The sequence below is a fragment of the Pseudophryne corroboree genome, chromosome 2 (genome assembly GCF_028390025.1).
Source record: "Pseudophryne corroboree isolate aPseCor3 chromosome 2, aPseCor3.hap2, whole genome shotgun sequence".
NCBI lineage: Eukaryota > Metazoa > Chordata > Amphibia > Anura > Myobatrachidae > Pseudophryne > Pseudophryne corroboree.
In genome coordinates this window covers 212,737,446-212,759,713 of record NC_086445.1, presented here as the reverse complement: position 1 = coordinate 212,759,713, position 22,268 = coordinate 212,737,446, and the positions used below count along the sequence as shown (strand labels likewise).

Genomic DNA, 22,268 nt, shown 5'->3' with positions numbered 1-22,268 from the left:
CCCTCTTCCCTTGTCTCTGTACAGAAAGGAAGCGCCTTTGACCCGCTTGCTTTTCTGAAGCCGAAAGGACTGTACCTGATAATACAGTGCTTTCTTAGTCTGTGAGGAAAACTGAGGTAAAAATATTTCTTCCCAGCTGTTGCTGCGGATACGAGGTCCCAGAGACCATCCCCAAATAATTCCTCACCCTTATAAGGCAGAATCTCGCCTTTTAAAGTCAGCATCACCTGTCCAGTGACAGGTCTCTAATACCCTCCTGACAGAATGGACATTACATTCATTTTGGATGCCAGCCGGCAAAATATACCTCTGTGCATCCCTCATATATAAGACGACGTCTTTAATATGTTCTCATGTTAGCAAACTAGTATGTTTGACAGGGTCACCGACCACGCTGCAGCAGCACGCTCTGCAGGTTTCAGTCTAGTACCTGAGTGTGTAAAAACAGACTTCAGGATAGCCTCCTGCTTTTTATCAACAGGTACCTTCAAAGTGGCCGTTCCTAAAACGGCAGTGCCACCTATTTTGACAACCGTGTGAGCGCCTTATCCACCCTAGGGGATATCTCCCAGCGTAACTTATCCTCTGGCGGGAAAAGGTACGCCATCAGTAACTTTTTAGAAATTACCAGTTTCTTATCAGGGGGAACCCACGCTTCTCACACACTTCATTCATTCAACTGATGGGGGAACAAAACACTGCCTGCTTTTTCTCCCCAAACATAAAAACCCATTTTTAGAGGTTAATGTCAGAAATGTGTAACACATTTTTTATTGCCGGGATCAAGTCACGGATGTTCCTAGTGGATTGTGTATATGTCTCAACCTTGTCGACACTGGAGTCAGACTCCATGTCGACATCTGTGTCTGCCATCTGAATGAGCGGGCGTTTTTGAGCCCCTGATGGCCTTTGAGACGCCTGGGCAGGCGCGGGCTGAGAAGCCGGCTGTCCCACAGCTGTTACGTCATCCACCCTTTTATGTAAGGAGTTGACACTGTCGGTTAATACTTTCACCTAACCATCCACTCTGGTGTCGGCCCCACAGGGGGCGACATCACATTTATCGGCATCTGCTCCGTCACTATATAAGCCTCCTCCTCAAACATGTCGACACAGCTGTACCGACACACCGCACACACACAGGGAATGCTCTGACTGAGGACAGGACCCCACAAAGCCCTTTGGGGAGACAGAGAGAGAGTATGCCAGCACACACCAGAGCGCTATATAATGTGGGGATTAACACTATAACTGAGTGAATTTTCCCCCATAGCTGCTTGTATATACAATATTGCGCCTAAATTTAGTGCCCCCCCTCTCTTTTTAACCCTTTGAGCCTGAAAACTACAGGGGAGAGCCTGGGGAGCTTTCTTCCAGTTGCACTGTGAAGAGAAAATGGCGCCAGTGTGTCTGAGGGAGATAGCTCCGCCCCTTTTCCGCGGCCTATTCTCCCGCTTTTTTCTGGATTCTGGCAGGGTATTTACCACATATATAGCCTCTGGGGCTATATATTGTGGTATTTTTGCCAGCCAAGGTGTTTTTATTGCTGCTCAGGGCGCCCCCCCCAAGCGCCCTGCACCCTCAGTGACCGGAGTGTGAAGTGTGCATGAGGAGCAATGGCACACAGCTGCAGTGCTGTGCGCTACCTTGGTGAAGACTGATGTCTTCTGCCGCCGATTTTCCGGACCTCTTCTTACTTCTGGCTCTGTAAGGGGGACGGCGGCGCGGCTCCGGGACCGAACACCAAGGACTGGGCCTGCGGTCGATCCTCTGGAGCTAATGGTGTCCAGTAGCCTAAGAAGCCCAATCCGGCTGCAAGCAGGCGAGTTCGCTTCTTCTCCCCTTAGTCTCTCGCTGCAGTGAGCCTGTTGCCAGCAGGTCTCACTGAAAATAAAAAACCTAATTCTATACTTTCTTTCTAGAGGCTCAGGAGAGCCCCTAGTGTGCATCCAACCTCGGCCGGGCACAAGATCTAACTGAGGCTTGGAGGAGGGTCATAGTGGGAGGAGCCAGTGCACACCAGGTAGTCATAAATCTTTCTAGAGTGCCCAGCCTCCTTCGGAGCCCGCTATTCCCCATGGTCCTTTCGGAGTTCCCAGCATCCACTAGGACGTTAGAGAAATGTGCTTTATAATTGCTGTAATCTTCATCAGTTTATTGCCATAATTGTTTGAAGCAATCTTCGAGAATGATTGCCATGGGTTGTATATACCTTTTATCTTTATAAAATTAAATTAAACTTCACCTCTTTCATATACGTTTCCAATTTCATCTTATGCTCGGAAAAGCTTTAAAGTCCATAAATAAAGAGCAATAAGAAACCAGCCATAAATATTGTGTTAACCACACTCATCTATACTACAGAAATAATAATACTATGTATGATATAGTCTGGGGCACTCATGCCCCTGATAAGTGAGCACCTCCCCACTTGTACAGAAACTCTTTACAGTCATCCTTTCCTGACGGTTAAATGGCGCACAGATGTAACTACTGACATACATTTTTATACAGTACATATACTTACCAAATATGCTACAAAGCATAAATAAGCAATGGACAAGATGGCTGCTCCCACATAAAGTGCCACATGGCCCAGGGCAGACACATATACAATCACAAAGTACATGTTTATGCAGCATACGAGAAGTATGAGGATTCCACCAGCTATCTTCCAACCTCTGTTAAAATAAAGGAAAATATTATTACAAAGTATGTTTATATAAAGTATAATATCGTAAGAACTTAATTTTCTTTCCACAGTTCAAAAACAGAAGCAGCCCTACCTGTTGCACTATTTCAGTAACTCCTACCCAATTTTTGTTACTTTATTTTGCCAAAACATATAGAAGTTACAGTTATATAATAAGTATGTAGACTATCCACTTTAATGTATGGGTATTCACATCCAAATTCAGGAAGGGTTTAGGACTTACAGCTGATTAATTTGACCTTTATGGATCCTAACCTCAGGCCCATATTCACACCTGTTTGCAGGAAGAGGAGAAAACGTCCCAGTTGAAACTCCACCGCAGGAAACTTCTTGGATTCACACCAAGATACATATTTTTTCCAAATACGATGGTAATATTTTGACGTTACTACTTTCCTTGCCTGTAGGAAATAAGATTTTACTCACCGGTAAATCTATTTCTCGTAGTCTGTAGTGGATGCTGGGACTACGTAAGGACCATGGGGAATAGCGGCTCCGCAGGAGACTGGGCACAACTAAAGAAAGCTTTAGGACTACCTGGTGTGCACTGGCTCCTCCCACTATGACCCTCCTCCAGACCTCAGTTAGGATACTGTGCCCGGAAGAGCTGACACAATAAGGAAGGATTTTGAATCCCGGGTAAGACTCATACCAGCCACACCAATCACACCGTATAACTCGTGATACTATACCCAGTTAACAGTATGAAATATAACGGAGCCTCTCAACAGATGGCTCAACAATAACCCTTTAGTTAAGCAATAACTATAAACAAGTATTGCAGACAATCCGCACTTGGGATGGGCGCCCAGCATCCACTACGGACTACGAGAAATAGATTTACCGGTGAGTAAAATCTTATTTTCTCTGACGTCCTAAGTGGATGCTGGGACTCCGTAAGGACCATGGGGATTATACCAAAGCTCCCAAACGGGCGGGAGAGTGCGGATGACTCTGCAGCACCGAATGAGCAAACTCTAGGTCCTCCTCAGCCAGGGTATCAAACTTGTACACTGTTGCAAAAATGTTTGAACCCGACCAAGTAACAGCTCGGCAAAGTTGTAAAGCCGAGACCCCTTGGGCAGCCGCCCAAGAAGAGCCCACTTTCCTCGTGGAATGGGCTTTTACAGATTTAGGGTGCGGCAGTCCAGCCGCAGCATGTGCAAGTTGAATCGTGCTACAGATCCAGCGAGCAATAGTCTGCTTAGAAGCAAGAGCACCCAGCTTGTTGGGTGCATACAGAATAAATAGCGAGTCAGTTTTCCTGACTCCAGCCGTCCTGGAAACATATACTTTTCAGGGCCCTGACTACGTCCAGTAACTTGGAATCCTCCAAGTCCCAAGTAGCCGCAGGCACCACAATAGGTTGGTTCACATGAAAACTGATACCACCTTAGGAAGGAATTGGGAACGAGTCCTCAATTCCGCCTTATCCATATAAAATACAGATAAGGGCTTTTGTATGACAAAGCCGCCAATTCTGATACACGCCTGGCCGACGCCAAGGCCCACAGCATGACCACTTTCCACGTGAGGTATTGTAGCTCCACGGATTTAGGTGGCTCAACCCAATGCGACTTCAGGAAATCCAACACCACGCTGAGATCCCACGGTGCCACTTGAGGCACAAACGGGGGCTGACTATGCAGCACTCCCTTAACAAAAGTCTGAACTTCAGGCAGTGAAGCCAGTTCTATTTTGGAAGAAAATCGATAGAGCCGAAATCTGGACCTTCATGGAACCCAATTTTAGGCCCATAGTCACTTCTGACTGTAGGAAGTGCAGAAATCGACCTAGCTGAAATTTCTCCTTTGGGGCCTTCCTGGCCTCACAGCACGCAACATATTTCCGCCATATGCGGTGATAGTGGTTTGCGTTCACTTCTGTCCTAGCTTTAAATAGCGTAGGGATAACTTCCTCCGGAATGCCCTTTTCCTTCAGGATCCGGCGTTCAACCGCCATGCCTTCAAACGCAGCCGCGGTACGTCTTGGAACAGACAGGCCCCCTGCTGCAGCAGGTCCTGTCTGAGCGGCAGAGGCCATGGGTCCTCTGAGATCATTTCTTGGAGTTCTGGGTACCAAGCTCTTCTTGGCCAACCCGGAACAATGAGTATAGTTCTTACTCCTCTCCTTCTTATTATTCTCATTACCCTGGGTAAGAGAGGCAGAGAAGGGAACACATACACCGACTGGTACACCCACGGTGTTACCAGAGCGTCCACAGCTATCGCCTGAGGGTCCCTTGACCTGGCGCAATATCTTTGTAGCTGTTTGTTGAGGCGGGACGCCATCATGTCCACCTGTGGCCTTTCCCAACGGTGTACAACCATTTGGAAGACTTCTGGCTGAAGTCCCCACTCTCCCGGGTGGAGGTCGTGTCTTCTGAGAAAGTCTGCTTCTCAGTTGTCCACTCCGGGAATGAACACTGCTGACAGTGCTAACACATGATTTCCCGCCCATCGGAGAATCCTTGTGGCTTCTGCCATCGCCATCCTGCTTCTTGTGCCGCCCTGTCGGTTTACATGAGCGACCGCCGTGATGTTGTCTGACTGGATCAGCACCGGCCGGTGTTGAAGCAGGGGTCTAGCCTGACTTAGGGCATTGTAAATGGCCCTTAGTTCCAGAATATTTATGTGTAGGGAAGTATCCTGACTTTTCCATAGCCTTGGAAGTTTCTTCCCTGTGTGACTGCCCCCCAGCCTCGAAGGCTGGCATCCGTGGTCACCAGGACCCAGTCCTGTATGCCGAATCTGCGGCCCCCTAGAAGATGAGCACTCTGCAGCCACCACAACAGCGACACCCTGGCCCTTGGAGACAGGGTTATCCGCCGATGCATCTGAAGATGCGACCCGGACCACTTGTCCCACAGATCCCACTGGAAGATCCTTGCATGGGACCTGGCGAATGGAATTTCTTCGTAAGAAGCTACCATCTTTCCCAGGGCTCGCGTGCATTGATGCACCGACACCTGTATACGTATTAGGAGGTCTTTGTCTAGAGACGACAACTCCTTGGACTTCTCCTCCGGGAGAAACCCTTTTTATCCAGTTCTGTGTCCAGAACCATACCCAGGAACAGTAGACGCGTCGTAGGAACCAGCTGCGACTTTGGAATATTCATAATCCAGCCGTACTCCGACGAACAACTGCTCCCTGGACCTCGCCTTTATAAGGAGATCGTCCAAGTACGGGATAATTATTTCGGCCATTACCTTGGTAAATACCTCGGTGCCGGGGACAGACCAACGGCAACGTCTAGAATTGGTAATGACAATCCTGTACCACAATTTTGAGGTACTCCTGGTGAAGAGGGTAAATAGGGACATGCAGGTAAGCATCCTTGATGTCCAGTGATACCATGAAATTTTCCAGGCTTGCAATAAATCGCCCTGAGCGATTCCATTTTGAACTTGAACCTTCGTATATAAGTGTTCAAGGATTTCAATTTTAGAATGGGTCTCACCGAACCGTCTGGTTTCGGTACCACAACATTTTGGAATAGTAACCCCGGCCTTGTTGAAGGAGGGGTACCTTGATTTCACCTGCTGGAAGTACAGCTTGTGAATTGCCGCCAGTACTACCTTCCTCCGAGGGCAGCAGGCAAGGCTGATGTGAGGTAACGGCGAGGGGGAGTCGCCTCGAACTCCATCCTGTATCCCTGTGATACTACTTGCAGAACCTAGGGATCCACCTGTGGGCAAGCCCACTGGTCCCTGAAGTTCCCGAGATGCGCCCCCACCGCACCTGTCTCCACCTGTGGAGCCCCAGCGTCATGCGGTGGACTCAGAGGAAGCGGGGGAAGATTTTTGATCCTGGGAACTGGCTGCTGGTGCAGCTTTTTCCTTCTTCCCTTGCCTCTGTGCAGAAAGGAAGCGCCTTTGACCCGCTTGCTTTTCTGAAGCCGAAAGGACTGTACCTGAAAATACGGTGCTCTCTTAGGCTGTGAGGAAACCTGAGGTAAAAAAATTTCTTCCCAGCTGTTGCTGTGGATACGAGGTCCCAGAGACCATCCCCAAACAATTCCTCACCCTTATAAGGCAGAATCTCCATGTGCCTTTTAAAGGCAGCATCACCTGTCCACTGCCGGGTTTCTAATACCCTCCTGGCAGAATGGACATTGCATTAATTCTGGATGCCAGCCGGCAAATATCCCTCTGTGCATCCTTCATATATAAGACGACGTCTTTAATATGCTCTATGTTAGCAAAATATTATCCCTGTCTAGGGTATTAATATTATCTGACAGGGTATCAGACCACGCTGCAGCAGCACTATTTATGCTGAGGCAATTGCAGGTCTCAGTATAGAACCTGAGTGTGTATATACAGACTTCAGGATAGCCTCCTGCTTTTTATCAGCAGGCTCCTTCAAGGTGGCCGTATCCTAAGATGGCAGTGCCACCTTTTTTGACAAACGTGTGAGCGCCTTATCCACCCTAGGGGATATCTCCCAACGTGACCTATCCTCTGGAGGGAAAGGGTACGCCATCAGTAACTTTTTAGAAATTACCAGTTTCTTATCGGGGGAACCCACGCTTCTTTACACACTTCATTCACTCATCTGATGGGGGAACAAAACACTGGCTGCTTTTTCTCCCCAAAAATAAAACCCCTTTTATGTGGTACTTGGGTTCATGTCAGAAATGTGTAACACATTTTTCATTGCCGAGATCATGTAACGGATGTTCCTAGTGGATTGTGTATATATATCTCAACCTCGTCGACACTGGAGTCAGACTCCGTGTCGACATCTGTGTCTGCCATCTGAGGTAACGGGCGTTGTTGTTTTTTGAGCCCCTGATGGCCTTTGAGACGCCTGGGCAGGCGCGGGCTGAGAAGCCGGCTGTCCCACAGCTGTTACGTCATCCAGCCTTTTATGTAAGGAGTTGACATTGTCGGTTAATACCTTCCACCTATCCATCCACTCTGGTGTCGGCCCCACAGGGGGCGACATCCCATTTATCGGCCTCTGCTCCGCCTCCACGTAACTTTCCTCATCCAACATGTCGACACAGCCGTACCGACACACCGCACACACACAGGGAATGCTCTGACTGAGGACAGGACCCCACAAAGTCCTTTGGGGAGACAGAGAGAGAGTATGCCAGCACACACCAGAGCGCTATATAATGCAGGGATTAACACTATAACTGAGTGATTTTTCCCCCAATAGCTGCTTGTATACATATATTGCGCCTAAATTTAGTGCCCCCCCTCTCTTTTTAACCCTTTGAGCCTGAAAACTACAGGGGAGAGCCTGGGGAGCTGTCTTCCAGCTGCACTGTGAAGAAAAAATGGCGCTAGTGTGCTGAGGGAGATAGCCCCGCCCCTTTTTCGGCGGACTTTTCTCCCGCTTTTTTATGGATTCTGGCAGGGGTAATTTATCACATATATAGCCCTGGGACTATATATTGTGATGGTTTGCCAGCCAAGGTGTCTTATATTGCCCTCAGGGCGCCCCCCCCCAGCGCCCTGCACCCATCAGTGACCGGAGTGTGAGGTGTGCATGAGGAGCAATGGCGCACAGCTGCAGTGCTGTGCGCTACCTTGTCGAAGACAGAAGTCTTCTGCCGCCGATTTTCCGGAACACTTCTTGCTTCTGGCTCTGTAAGGGGGCCGGCGGCGCGGCTCCGGGAACGAACACCAAGGTCGGGTCCTGCGGTCGATCCCTCTGGAGCTAATGGTGTCCAGTAGCCTAAGAAGCCCAAACTACCACCTGTTAGGTAGGTTCGCTTCTTCTCCCCTTAGTCCCTCGCTGCAGTGAGTCTGTTGCCAGCAGATCTCACTGTAAAATAAAAAACCTAAATATACTTTCTTTCTAGGAGCTCAGGAGAGCCCCTAGTGTGCATCCAGCTCAGCCGGGCACAAGATTCTAACTGAGGTCTGGAGGAGGGTCATAGTGGGAGGAGCCAGTGCACACCAGGTAGTCCTAAAGCTTTCTTTAGTTGTGCCCAGTCTCCTGCGGAGCCGCTATTCCCCATGGTCCTTACGGAGTCCCAGCATCCACTTAGGACGTCAGAAATAACCTTGTTCGGAATGCCCATCCGAGCTAGTATCTGGCGTTCAACCTCCATGCCATCAAACGTAACCGTGGTAAGTCTTGATAGGCGAACGGCCCCTGCTGCAGCAGGTCCTCCCGAAGAGACAGAGGCCTCGGCTCTTCTAGCAGTAGATCCAGAACATCTGCGTACCAAGCCCTTCTTGGCCAGTCTGGAGCATAGAGGATTGCCTGAACTCTTGTTCTCCTTATGAGTTTGAGAACTCTTGGCATGAGTGGAAGCGGAGGAAATATGTACACCGACTGGAACACCCACGGAGTCACTAGGGCGTCCACCGCCACTGCATACGGGTCCCTCGACCTGGAACAATACTGCCGAAGCTTCTTGTTGAGACGAGAGGCCATCATGTCGATTTGGGGTACACCCCAAAGATCTGTTACCTCCTTGAACAACTCCAGATGAAGACCCCACTCCCCTGGATGGAGATCGTGTCTGCTGAGGAAGTTCGCTTCCCAGTTTTCTACTCCTGGAATGAAGATTGCTGACAGCGTCAACGCGTGTTTTTCTGCCCAGAGGATGATTCTTGCTATCTCTGCCATTGCAGCTCTGCTCTTCCTTCCGCCCTGTCAGTTTATGTAAGCCACTGTCGTTACATTGTCCGACTGCACTTGAATGGCCCGATTTCTCAGAAGATGGTCCGCTTGGAGAAGACCGTTGTAGATGGCTCTTCGTTCCAGAATGTTTATCGGCAGGCTGGCTTCCAGACTTGCCCACCTTCCTTGGAAGGTTTCCCCTTGAGTGACTGCGCCCCAGCCCCGGAGACTTGCATCCGTGGTTAGAAGGATCCAGTCCTGAATCCCAAACCTGCGGCCCTACAGAAGGCGAGGTAATTACAGCCACCAGAGGAGAGAAATCCTGGCCTTTGGCGACAGACGTATTCTCTGGTGCATGTGTAGATGTGATCCCGACCACTTGTCCAGGAGATCCAGTTGGAAAGACCGAGCGTGAAACCTCCCGTATTGCAGAGCCTCTTCCCCAGAAGGCAAATGCACAGATGAACAGACACCAGGGTTGGCTTCAGGACATCCCGGACCATTGTTTGCATCACCAAGGCTTTTTCCTCTGGAAGAAACACCCTCTGCCCTTCCGTATCGAGGATCATTCCCAGAAAGGACAACCTCTTGGTTGGTTCCAAATGAGATTTTGGAATATTCAGGATCCAACCATGTTTCCCTGAGAAGCTGGGTCATGAGAGCTATGGACCGTAACAGCTTCTCCTTGGACGATGCCTTTATCAGCAGATTGTCCAGATATGGAATAATGTTCACCCCCTGTCTGCGGAGAGGAACCATAATTTCCGCCATCACCTTGGTGAATACCCTCGGTGCTGTGGAGAGGCCGAATGGCAGGGCCTGGAACGGGAAAGGACAATCCAACAGAGCAAATCAGAGATAAGCGTGATGCGGCAGCCAAATCGGAATGTGGAGGTACGCATCCTTGATATCTAGGGATACCAGGAATTTCCCCTTCTCCAGACCTGATATCACTGCCCTTAGAGACTCCATTTTGAACTTGAACTCCCTCAGAAAGGGGTTTAGTGATTTTAAGTTCAGAATGGGACTGACCGAACCATCCGGTTCCGGTACCACGAAAAGGTTTGAATAGTGGGGGACATTCCGAGTTAATCGCTAGCTGCCGTTGTTCGCAGCATAGCAATCAGGCTAAAAATCGGCATTTCTGCGCATGCGTACGGGCCACAGTGCGCGTGCGCGACGTACTTTCACAAAAAACGATGCAGTTTTACACAAGGTCGAGCGACTCTTTTCCGTCGCTCTGTTGATTGGTGAGTGATTGACAGGAAATGGGTGTTTCTGGGTGGTAACTGACCGTTTTCCAGGAGTGTGCTAAAAAACGCAGGCGTGTCAGGTAAAAACGCAGGCGTGCCTGGGGAAACGGAGGAGTGGCTGGCCGAACGCAGGGCGTGTTTGTGACGTCAAAGCAGTAACTAAACAGACTAAAGTGATCGCAAGGAAGGAGTAGGTCTGCAGCTACTCTGAAACTGCTTGAAAAAAAATCAGCACTGTTCTGCTAACCTTTCGTTCGCACTTCTGCTAAGGCTTAGCATTTGCACTGCTGCTAAAAGCAGCAAGCGAGCGATCAACTCGAAATGAGGGCCAGTAACCTTTGTTTTACATCTGGGGAGGAACTGGTACAATAACCTGTGCCTCCACCAGCTTCTGGATGGCTCCCTGTAGGGTAGCCCTGTCTGCCGGCAAAGCAGGCAAGCCTGATTTGAAGAACCAGTGAGGAGGGAGAGCTTGAAATTCCAGCCGGTACCCCTGGGACACAATATCTAGTACCCAGGGATCTAGGTCGGACGACACCCAGACGTGACTGAAATGTCTGAGTCTCGTCCCCACCGGCCCTACCTCCAGGCCGCAGTGTCCACAGTCATGCTGAGGACTTTGGCGTACCAGAAGCGGGTCTCTGTTCCTGGGAACCTGCAGCAGCAGGTTTCTTGGATTTTGGCTGACCTCCTCTAAAGAAGGCGTTGGACGGTTTGGCCTTTCTTGTTTTAGTATCTCGAAAGGACTGTGATGCTGCTGAAGGAAAAGGTTTCTTCGCAGCAGGTGCAGCTGAGGCAAGAAAAGGTGCTGTAGCCGTGGAGATCCACGCATCCAACACTTCCCCAAAGAGAGCCTGACCTGTGTAGGGTAGGGTCTCCACACCTCTCCTGGATTCCGTGTCGGCAGACCACTGGCGCAGCCACAGTCCTCGACGAGCTGAGACAGACATGGAAGAAATTTATGCAGCCATCGAACCCAGGTCCTTCATGGATTCCACCACAAATCCTGCAGAATCCTGAATGTTATGTAAAAAACAATTCTACGTCACTTTTATCCATAGTATCCAAATCCTCAAGTAACGTGCCTGACCACTTTACTATAGCTTTGGAAATCCATGCACAGGCAATAGTAGGCTGTAGTATCGCCCCTGAAGCTATGTATATGGATTGGAGCTTAGTATCAATTTTGCAATCAGCCGGCTCTTTTAAGGCGGTAGATTCTGGAACAGGTAAAACCACCTTTTTAGAGAGTCTGGACACAGACGCGTCCACTATGGGTGGGTTCTCCCATTTTTTCCTATCCTCCTCAGGGAAGGGAAAAGCAACCAGAACCCTTTTAGGGATCTGGAATTTTTTTCTCCGGGTTTTCCCATGCTTTCTCAAATATAGCATTTAATACTTTGGACGCAGGTAAGGTTAGCGAGGCTTTCTTATTGTCAGTGAAGTAAGCCTACTCAACCTGCTCAGGTGTTGTATCTGCAATATTCAACACATCCCTTATATCCTCTATCATCAACTGCACCTCTTTAGCAAGAGATGCGGCTCCCCTAAGCACATCCCCATCACCGTCTGCCGTGTCAGAGTCGGAATCCGTGTCATCCTGCATAATCTGTGCAAGAGCGCAGATATGGGAAATTCCTAAGGGGGGCGCTGAGGTAACAGAACCGGACCAAACTGCCATAGAGTTCTGTAAAACCTGAGTTGCAGATTCATTCTGTGCAACCCTAGTAGAAATCTGAGAAATCATACTTTTGATAGAGGATAACCACTCAGGCTCCCTTGCTGGTATCTGTGCTAAAACAGTGCAATCCTGATGACATGGAATGGGATCATCCTGAGAGGACATATCCTCTGCAGCATATGACATAGATTCCCTGGACATAGCTTAAAGGAGACCACAGACGCTCCACACACACACACAGGGGAGGACAGAGTTTCAACACAAGAATGGCAAGAGAGACACAGAGATTGGAGCCAACCCACACACAGCGCTTTCCAGGTATAGGGAGACCCTAAACCAGCGCTGACTGTGCACCTTAATAGGTTACACAGTCTTTATACAGCCTCCCCCCCCCTTTCTACAACCCCCTGGTACTGTGAGATAGCTGGAGTTGCTGTGGAGGGACTGCACATCACTGACAGCGTTTCTGCAGGCAGGAAAATGGCACTGAACACTGCTGGGTCTGCTCTGAGGAGAAGCTCCGCCCCCTTAATGGTGCGGTCTTCCCGCTCTTCACAGGATTATACTGGTCTGAGGATTAATGCTGGCTGAGATCCCTGGACCCCGACAGGCTGTGTGACCAGTGTAGGGTGTAGGCGCTGGCTAACGGCGCCCCTCACAGCGCTCGCACAAAGTACCGCTGAGCCCCGGAGCGCAGTTAGTACTGCGCTCCATACCCTGTTGCCGCCATCTTCACACCGGCTCCCCGCTTGCAAGGGGGGCCGGTGACTGACTCGCCACAGATCTTCTGGCACTGTAAGGGTGTAGCGGCATGCTGCCGGGGTGAGCGATCCCCTGTGGCGGGGAACATTCGATCCCCTCAGGAGCTCAGTGTCCTGTCAGCGGAGATAATGGCTCAGACCCCGCAGAGCGGACACTACTCCCTCCCTTAGTCCCACGAAGCAGGGAGGCTGTTGCCAGCAGCCTCCCTGTAAAATAATAAACTCTAAACTAAACTTTACTAAAGAAGCTCTGTAGAGCTCCCCTAGCTGTGACCGGCTCCTCCAGGCACATTTTCTAAACTGAGTCTGGTAGGAGGGGCATAGAGGGAGGAGCCAGCCCACACTCCCAAACTCTTGAAGTGCCAGTGGCTCCTGGTGGACCCGTCTATACCCCCATGGTACTAATGTGGACCCCAGCATCCTCTAGGACGTAAGAGAAATGGAGGTTTGAGTATCACTGAACCTTAGTAATATCGGTCTGTGAAGTCACCATGCACAATATGTAATAGCCTGTTCAGGAATTTCTGTGAGTCTGCTCGTATTTTTAAAGCGGAAAAAAAATTACAAGGCAAAACAAGGTCGATTTTGAGTGATTGCCGCTTTAAAAATCTGGGCAGAATTGCAGAAATTCCACCTTGCAGGCGATTACATATTACACAACATGTTTTAAGGATTATAACAGCGATTGCCTTTTTGTGATTCAGCAGCTCCCTCATTTGGTCAAGTGTTCTAAAGAGTATAGCAGATAACCAAGTTACTGAGTACACTGACTGCAGTCTCCCAAATTAGGCTAATGGTACATGTATGTGCAATAACTCACTAAGCTCAGCAATAGACTTCTGAACATGCTCAGTATAAAGAGGTCACCATTAACGGATATATGGTCTTTATGATCAAAGTGATAACCAAGACTCTTATCCTACAGGAATTACCTACTTTATGTATACTGAAGCATGGCAATACTATTTTTCTACAGTTTCTAAGTATGTTCTTTGCTACTTTGGGCATAGGAGCTAACATTTTCAAATGACTGGGGGTGCTCACGTTACACATGTATGCAAAATGCCATGCACAAACATCTTAGGTGGCTGCTGCTGTACTTATAGAGTTGACTCTGTAGGCGTCAGCTCTGTAGGTGAAATTTTTTTCAAGTAATAAAGATTTGTGTAGACACCCCATGGGTTAATGTAAATGTTATGTGACAGACATCATATTTATTGAACGGTATTACCTATTTGTATATTATCAATAGGGAGTTGCATAAAGAATACATTATCCTCATTGATTTTCTTTTCTTTATAAAAGCTAATTTATCTACATATAATTTATTTAATGTGGTGAATGTCCATCTTATTACTTACAGCCCATTGGCAAAGTCGTTCATTACAGGCCGGAGACTGGTAAATGTCAGCACTGGAATCAGGGCAAAGGGAAGCTACAATATGAAGAAGAAAAATTTTTTAAATGGGGGATATGCCATTCCCAAAGGAATACATACATAAAGCATATAACCACAAAACATTACTGTTCTAAATCAAATAAAACCTAAAAGAAATGGTAAAATCGTGCAACAATAGCATATTCCTAATAAATGTAACACTGTTCAATTTACAATTTTGCAACCTGTGATGGTGAGTACTCCCACTCACCCTGTGTTTCACCGCAAATTCATGCAGAATAACAGAGGCAGACAACCTGTGGCACTGACGCTGCTGTGGAATTACACATCCCAGAATGCACAACTACACATGTATGATACATAAGAGTATATAAAATCCTTCCAAGCGCAAAATGACTTCACCTGACATGTTTCTTAACCTACAGTATAATGGCACTTTCCTCAGAAGGATAAAGGTACACAGACACAGCACATATTTAACCCTACATTCGCTCAGATAAAGTCAAAAACATTCTATGTGGGGATCATGTTTATAATGACAATCTCCAGAATTATTCTCCAATATACCGGTGTCTGTATTTATCCTCACCTCTGGGAAGTAGTTACAATTTGCTCAACCCCCATTAGCTTAAGGGAGTCTGCTTCTATTTCTGATATGAAGTTCTTAGGACTCTATGATTTCACCTATAACTGGAACTATTGCAGCTATGTCCTGAGAAATAGTAACATAGGCTCATTGTGATGGGGCTACATATGTGAAGCAGATGAATTAGTGTGTCAATTTCCCTCTTCAGATCCACATAGAACTATCCTCAAATTGTGACAAATCGCCCTGTTTGCAGAACCACAGCCTTTGCAACTTAGCAGCATAATGTGACTTTAAAAAAATTAAAAGAGAAGTGTGTTTTGCTCTACTACTTTATAGCAATACATCTGCAACAAAAATACTTATCTCCTAAGTAGTTTGGGCCTGATTCAGAGATTGACGCATCCAGCAGCAGCAAATATTCTAATGCTGAAGGTGGCATCTGAGGACAAGACGTCACCTGACTGAGGGGGTGATTCAGACCTGATCGTAGATGTGCTAAATTTAGCACATCTACAATCAGGTCTGAATCACCCCCTCAGTTCCATCACCCCCTTAGCACATCTACGATCAGCTTCCCTGACATGCGGGGGGACGCCCAGCACAGGGCTATTCCGTCCCGCATGTCAGGGCCGACCCCTCCGCACAATTACAAAAGCATCGCACAGCGGCGATGCTTTTGTACTGGAAGAGAAGCTCGCAGACAGTGCAGCTCCTGCGTGCTGGCAGGGAGCAACTTGTCGCAGCTGCTGCGTGTGACGTCACGCAGCCACCGCGACCCGCCCCCCAACGGTCCGGACACGCCTGCGTTGCCCTGACCGCCCCCCCCCTAAACCCCACTGGCCCGCCCCCTCCCGCCCAGCGACCGCCTCTGCCTGTCAATCAGGCAGAGGCGATCGCAGGGCTAAGACAGCCGTCAGCTGTCTGCTATGTGCCGGCGCACTGCAGCACCGGCGCATGAGCAGTTCAGGCCTGATCGTTGCTGTGCAAAAATGCAGAGCACCGATCAGGTCTGAATTAGCCCCAGAATCGCTAATCTGAGTGCTGTGTCCAAAAATGCAGCATCGGATGACCTGGTCGCAGCCATTGGCCATCTGAGTAAGCCTCAGATTGCTCAGAATGAACTGTTCATCCGGGGCCGGGAAGTCTGCGTCCAGAGTCACAGACCCTGGGCTTAATATACTTACATTAACAGGGGCGACACCCCGCCCATTTTGTAGTACAGGTCCCCTTTGCCTCCCCAGCATAATCTAGTACATCATGCTGCGGTTAGGTGGGGGACTGTAACCAGAGCCGTTTCTTGTGGCGGGCGAGGCGTGCATTCGCACGGGGCACCCACCACGGCTCTAGGTGGCTCAGTTTGCTGCTCCTCCCCGTCATTACTACTCCACTCGGGAGGGGAGTTTCGTGCAATGACGCGTTTGCGTCGTAACGTCACGACGCAAACGCGTCATTACACGAAACTCCGCCCCCGAGCGGAGTACTGATGATGGGGAGGAGGGGGAGCCGCCAGGAAGCCTGCCAGCAAGCTAGGAAGAGGCGGGCCGAAGAGCGGGAAGCGGGAGGACCGCTGCAAACGGAACTATAACTTTCTCTCCCTCTCTTTCTTTGCAGAAGGGGACTCTTGCCTGCCGTAATGTGTAAAATTGGACTCGTCTGCCGTAATGTGAAAAACATTGCGTTTGCATACATCTCTAAATGAGGCCCTAAGTACACTGCCCTAGTACACTATTAGCAAATTAAGACCAAATTTCAGGATACAGTACGTAATCTGGATTAAACGAGAAGAGGTTCTATACCAGTGACTCGCACTAAGCATCGCTATGCTTCTGCTACTTTATGCCACTTCCTCTGCAATGAAAACTACTAATCCCAGTACAGTACTTAGTACACTATGGGCCTAATTCAGATGTGGTTGTTCTTGCGATTGCTATCTTTTCACGTATGCAATTGCGATTATATGCTAATATGGGCAGAAGCTAACCTGAGCATACAGATGGAACCACGCTAATTTTAGCTCCATCTGTGACTAGGCGCACCGCTGGGAACGAACTGAACGCGCGTGTGTCGTAGACACGCACGTGCCCCATTCACTTTAAGCATGGCTCCATCTGTAGGGACGCCCACTGCTGGCACAGTATTTCTGTCCGAATACGTATAAGTGTTAATACAATAGCACCATTGTGCCAGATCGGGTCATGACGCAGAGTCTGAATACATCTGAGGACGTGCAGTCTAAGCTGCTCTCCCAGGACACAGAGAGCTCTCCAGTAGCAAGTAAGATTACAACTGTTAATCTATGCACGCCCAGAGAACGCCATCTGAACGGCCAAGACACGCCTGCATTTACCAATCCACTCCCCGTTACAACCCCTTAAAGTGCTCTTCATGTCACTAAGTTAGCAACCAATACCCCAGTGGGACAGTCATCGCAATTTAATCACTGCACGTGCGCAGTACGGCTCAGATGCACGCGCAGTAAGATCACCTCGACCGCATCTGAATTAGGTCCTAAAGCCAATTAAGGCTGAGACATCGGTATAGAAGCCTGTACTAGGACTAAGCTAACACAGGCAAGCGCCAGCAAAACAGGATTTTAATACCTACCGTTAAATCCTTTTCTCCTAGTCCGTAGAGGATGCTGGGGTCCATTTCATGACCATGGGGTATAGACTGTTCCGCAGGAGCCATGGGCACTTTAAGACTTTTTAAGGGTGTGAACTGGCTCCTCCCTCTATGCCCCTCCTCCAGACCTCAGTTATAGGAACTGTGCCCTGGGAGACGGACATTTCGAGGAAAGGATTTACTTTTATACTAATGGTGAGATTCATACCAGCTCACACCTCAACCATGCCGCACAACATGGCATTCAACATAACACACGCCAACAGGCATGAACCATTTAGAGCAACATGCTGAAAACAAATGTAACACACTTGTGTAACTAACTGAACAAAACTGCAGGTAAAGTACGCACTGGGCCGGGCGCCCAGCATCCTCTACGTACTAGGAGAAAAGGATTTACTGGTAGGTATTAAAATCCTGTTTTCTCATACGTCCTAGAGGATGCTGGGGTCCATTTCATGACCATGGGGTTTATACCAAAGCTCCAGTACGGGCGGGAGAGTGCGGATGACCCTGCAGCACAGATTGACCAAACTTGAGGTCCTCATCGGCCAAAGTGTCAAACTTGAAAATTTTACAAAAGTGTTTGACCCTGACCAAGTAGCTGCTCGGCAAAGTTGCAATGCCGAGACACCCCCGGGCAGCCGCCCAGGACGAGCCCACCTTCCTAGTAGAATGGGCCTTCACCGACTTCGGCAATGGCAAACCAGCCGAAGAATGAGCATGCTGAATCGTACCTCTGATCCAGCGCGCAACGGTCTGCTTAGAAACAGGACCCCCAATCTTGTTGGGAGCATACAGGACAAACAGAGCCTCTGCTTTCCGTATCCGAGCTGCTCTAGCGACATAAATCTTCAAAGCCCTAACCACATCTAGAGACTTTGACTCAGTGAACGTGTCAGTAGCCACTGGCACCACAATAGGTCGGTTTATATGGAAGACAAAACCACCTTTGGAAGAAATTGTTGACGAGCTCTTAACTCTGCCCTATCTTCATGAAAGATCAGGTAAGGGCTCTTTTGTGAGACAACTCAGACTTGTGGATGCCAAGGCCAAAAGCATCACCACTTTCCAAGTAAGAAACTTCAACTCTATCTCCTGCAGAGGTTCAAACCAATCTGATTGAAGGAACTGCAACACCACAATAAGGTCCCATGGTGCCACTGGAGGCACAAATGGAGGCTGGATGTGCAGAACCCCTTTCACGAACGTCTGAACTTCTGAAAAGGAGGCCAATTGTTTTTGAAAGAAAACTGATAAGGCCGAAAGCTGGACCTTGATTGACCCCAATCTAAGGCCCGCATCCACACCAGCCTGCAGAAAATGGAGAAAACGTCCCAACTCAAACTCTTCCGTAGGAGCCTTCTTGGATTCACACCAAGACAGATATTTTCTCCAAATACGGTGGTAATGTTTAGACGTTACTCCTTTCCTGGCCTGAATAAGAGTGGGGATGACTTGCTTGGGAATACCCTTTCGGGCTAGGATCCGACGCTCAACAGCCATGCCGTCAAACGTAACCGCGGTAAGTCTTGATACACACACTGCCCTTGCTGTAGTAGGTCCTCTCGAGGAGGAAAAGGCAGAGGATCTTCTATCAGCAACTCCTGAAGATCTGGATACTAAGCCCTCCTTGGCCAGTCTGGGGCAATGAAGATTGCTCAAACTCTTGTTGTTCTTATTATTTTGAGAACTTTTGGAATCAGTGGAAGTGGAGGGAAAACGTATACCGACCGAAACACCCACTGGGTCACCAGTGCATCCACTGCTATTGCTTGAGGGTCTCTCGACCTGGAACAATATCTCTGAAGCTTCTTGTTTAGACGAGATACCATCATGTCTACTTGAGGAACTCCCCAAAGACTTTTCACCTCTGCGAAGACTTCTTGGTGGAGACCCCACTCTCCTGGATGGAGATTGTGTCTGCTGAGGAAGTCTGCTTCCCAGTTGTCCACTCCCGGAATGAAAATGGCTGACAGGGCTCTAACATGTCTTTCTGCCCAGAGGAGAATCCTTGTCACCTCTGCCATTGCCGCTCTGCTTTTCATTCCGCCTTGCCTGTTTATGTACGCGAATGCTGTTACATTGTCCGACTGGATCTGCACGGGATCTTGAAGAAGATGTACCGCTTGTAAAAGGCCGTTATAAATGGCTCTTAATTCCAGAACATTTATGTGAAGGCAGGCTTCCTGATTTGACCATTTTCCTTGGAAGCTTTCCCCCTGTGTGATAGCTCCCCAGCCTCGGAGACTTGCATCCGTGGTTATTAGGACCCGGTCGTGAATCCCAAACCTGCATCCCTCTAGTAGGTGAGAACTGTGTAGCCACCACAGGAGCGAAATTCTGGCTTTGGGGGACAGGATTATTTTCTGGTGCATGTGTAGGTGGGATCCGGACCACTTGTCCAACAGGTCCCACTGGAATACTCTGGCATGAAGTCGGCCAAACTGTATGGCCTCGCAGGCCGCTACCATTTTCTCCAACAACCGAATGCATTGATGGATCGACACGCTTGTTGGTTTCAATATTTGTTTGACCATTTTCTGGATTTCCAGAGCCCTTTCCACTGGAAGATTTACTCTCCGTACTTCTGTGTCCAGAATCATCCCTAAAAAGGACAATCTTGTCGTCGGTTCCAACTGCAACTTTGGAAAATTCATGATCCAACCGTGTTGTTGGAGTATTGACAGGGAGAGTGTGATGTTCTGCACCAACTGTTCCCTGGATCTCGCTTTTATCAGGAGATCGTCCAGATAAGGAATTATATTGACTCCTTTTTAACGAAGGAGGACCATCATCTCCGCCTTCACCTTGGTGAATACCCTCGGTGCCGTGGAGAGTCCAAACGGCAACGTCTGGAACTGGTAATGGCAATCCTGTACTGCGAATCTCAGATAAGCTTGGTGAGGAGGATAAATGGGAACATGCAAGTAAGCATCCTATATGTCTACTGACACCATGAAGTCCCCCTCCCCTAGACTGGAAATCACTACCCTCAGGGATTCCATCTTGAACTTGAACCTTTTCAGGTAGAGATTCAGATTTTTCAGGTTTAAAATCGGTCTGACCGAGCCGTCCGGCTTCGGAACTACGAAGAGGCTTGAATAAAAACCTTCTCCTTGCTGTGCCAAGGGTACCAGGACAATAACCTGATCTTGACATAATTTTTGAATTGCCGTTGTTACTGCCTCTCTTCCCGGAAGAGAAGCTGACAAGGTCGATTTGAAAAATCGGCATAGGGGAATGTCTTGAAACTCTAGTTTGTACCCATGGGACACTATTTGTAAGACCCACTGGTCCAGGCCAGACTGAATCCAGATTTGGCTGAAAAGTTTCAGACGTGCTCCCACCCGAGCGGACTTCCGCAAGGGAGCCCCAGCGTTATGCTGCATATTTGGCAGAAGCAGGAGTTTTGTTGGGCTGAATGGACTGTATGTGAGAGTGATGTGTCTTTTTCGCCGGTGTAGGAGCATAAGGCAAGAATGTCGACTTACGTGCGGTACCCGCCGAGACTAACGCATCCAGCCCATCACCAAACAAGGCCTCACCTTTATACGGGAGAGCCTCCATATTTCTTTTGGAATCTGCATTAGCATGCCACTGGCGAATCCACAACGCCCTCCGAGCCGATTCTGCCATGGTAGCGGTTCTTGATCCCAAGAGACCAATATATATTTCATGGTTTCTAGTACGTACGCGGCAGTGTCTTTTATATGACCTAACGTTAGGAGTATCTCGTCTCCATCTATTGTGTCAATGTCTAATGACAAGTTTTCTGACCACTTTTCAATAGCACTACTCACCCACACACAGACAATGGTAGGCCTGAGTAGTGTCCCATTGGCCACATCAATAGATCACCTCACTCACTTGCGGTCTGTCGGCTCCTTAAGTGAAGCCATTCCAGGCGCAGGGAGAAACCCATTTTTTCTCCTTTATGACAGGGCCCTGTCTAAAATGCGGGGTGACTCCCACCTTTTGGAAAAAGGTAAGCTGCCTGAATTCCTTTTGGGAATCTGAAATTTCTTTTCAGGTTAAATCAGACTCCCTCCAAGAGACTGTTCAACTCCTGAGGTGGAGGGAAAATTACATTGCTTCTTTACTAAAGTAAACCCTCTCCTTGTGGTAAAAGAGGAGGCTTTGTAACTTCTAACACCTCCTTTATAGCTAAAGCATGTTTTGAATGCTTTTTGCTAACTTAGGACCTATTCCCCTGGAATCACTAGTGTCGACACAGGAATCAGAGTCCGTGTCGGTATCAGTTTGTACTACTTGTGCAAATTTGTATGTGACCCAGAGGGGTCCCTGTGGATAAAAGGCAGAACTATTAAAAATCACAACTTCAACAGATTATATTCAGTTTTCTGTATGAGATTCAGTCCAACCTCTTACTGATATGATTCACACTATCATGTAACCTTTCACCCAGTCAGGCTCTTGGTGTCATATTACACCTCTGTGTCTCTAACATGTCTCCCACAGAGGAAGAGTTCCCTGCCACAGACATGTCACACACGTGCACAACCACACCACAGACACTCCGGGACTTATAGGGGACAGACGCACAGTAAAATCTGTCAGAGGGACACAGATAGGATTTGTCAGCTCACAACCCAGCACCAGTAACCCAATGCCTGTGAACACAAAACGCCCACTGACA

The 22,268-nt window shown here is 48.5% G+C and overlaps 1 protein-coding gene and 1 long non-coding RNA gene across 2 annotated transcripts in view; one reads left to right on the top strand and one right to left on the bottom strand.

The window, feature by feature from the left end:
• SLC11A2 (solute carrier family 11 member 2) overlaps positions 1-22,268 on the bottom strand; it is a 121,949-nt gene that overhangs the window by 43,538 nt on the left and 56,143 nt on the right. Inside the window, exons 13-14 of the mRNA XM_063952294.1 lie at positions 14,360-14,433; positions 2,528-2,681 (exon numbers count right to left, since the gene is read on the bottom strand). Coding sequence (XP_063808364.1) covers positions 2,528-2,681; positions 14,360-14,433 — 228 coding nt within the window. The remainder of the gene's footprint in view (positions 1-2,527; positions 2,682-14,359; positions 14,434-22,268) is intronic.
• The window catches only part of LOC135009677 (uncharacterized), a 112,547-nt gene that overhangs the window by 34,206 nt on the left and 56,073 nt on the right, over positions 1-22,268 (top strand). The gene's annotated exons all lie outside the window — the stretch shown is intronic.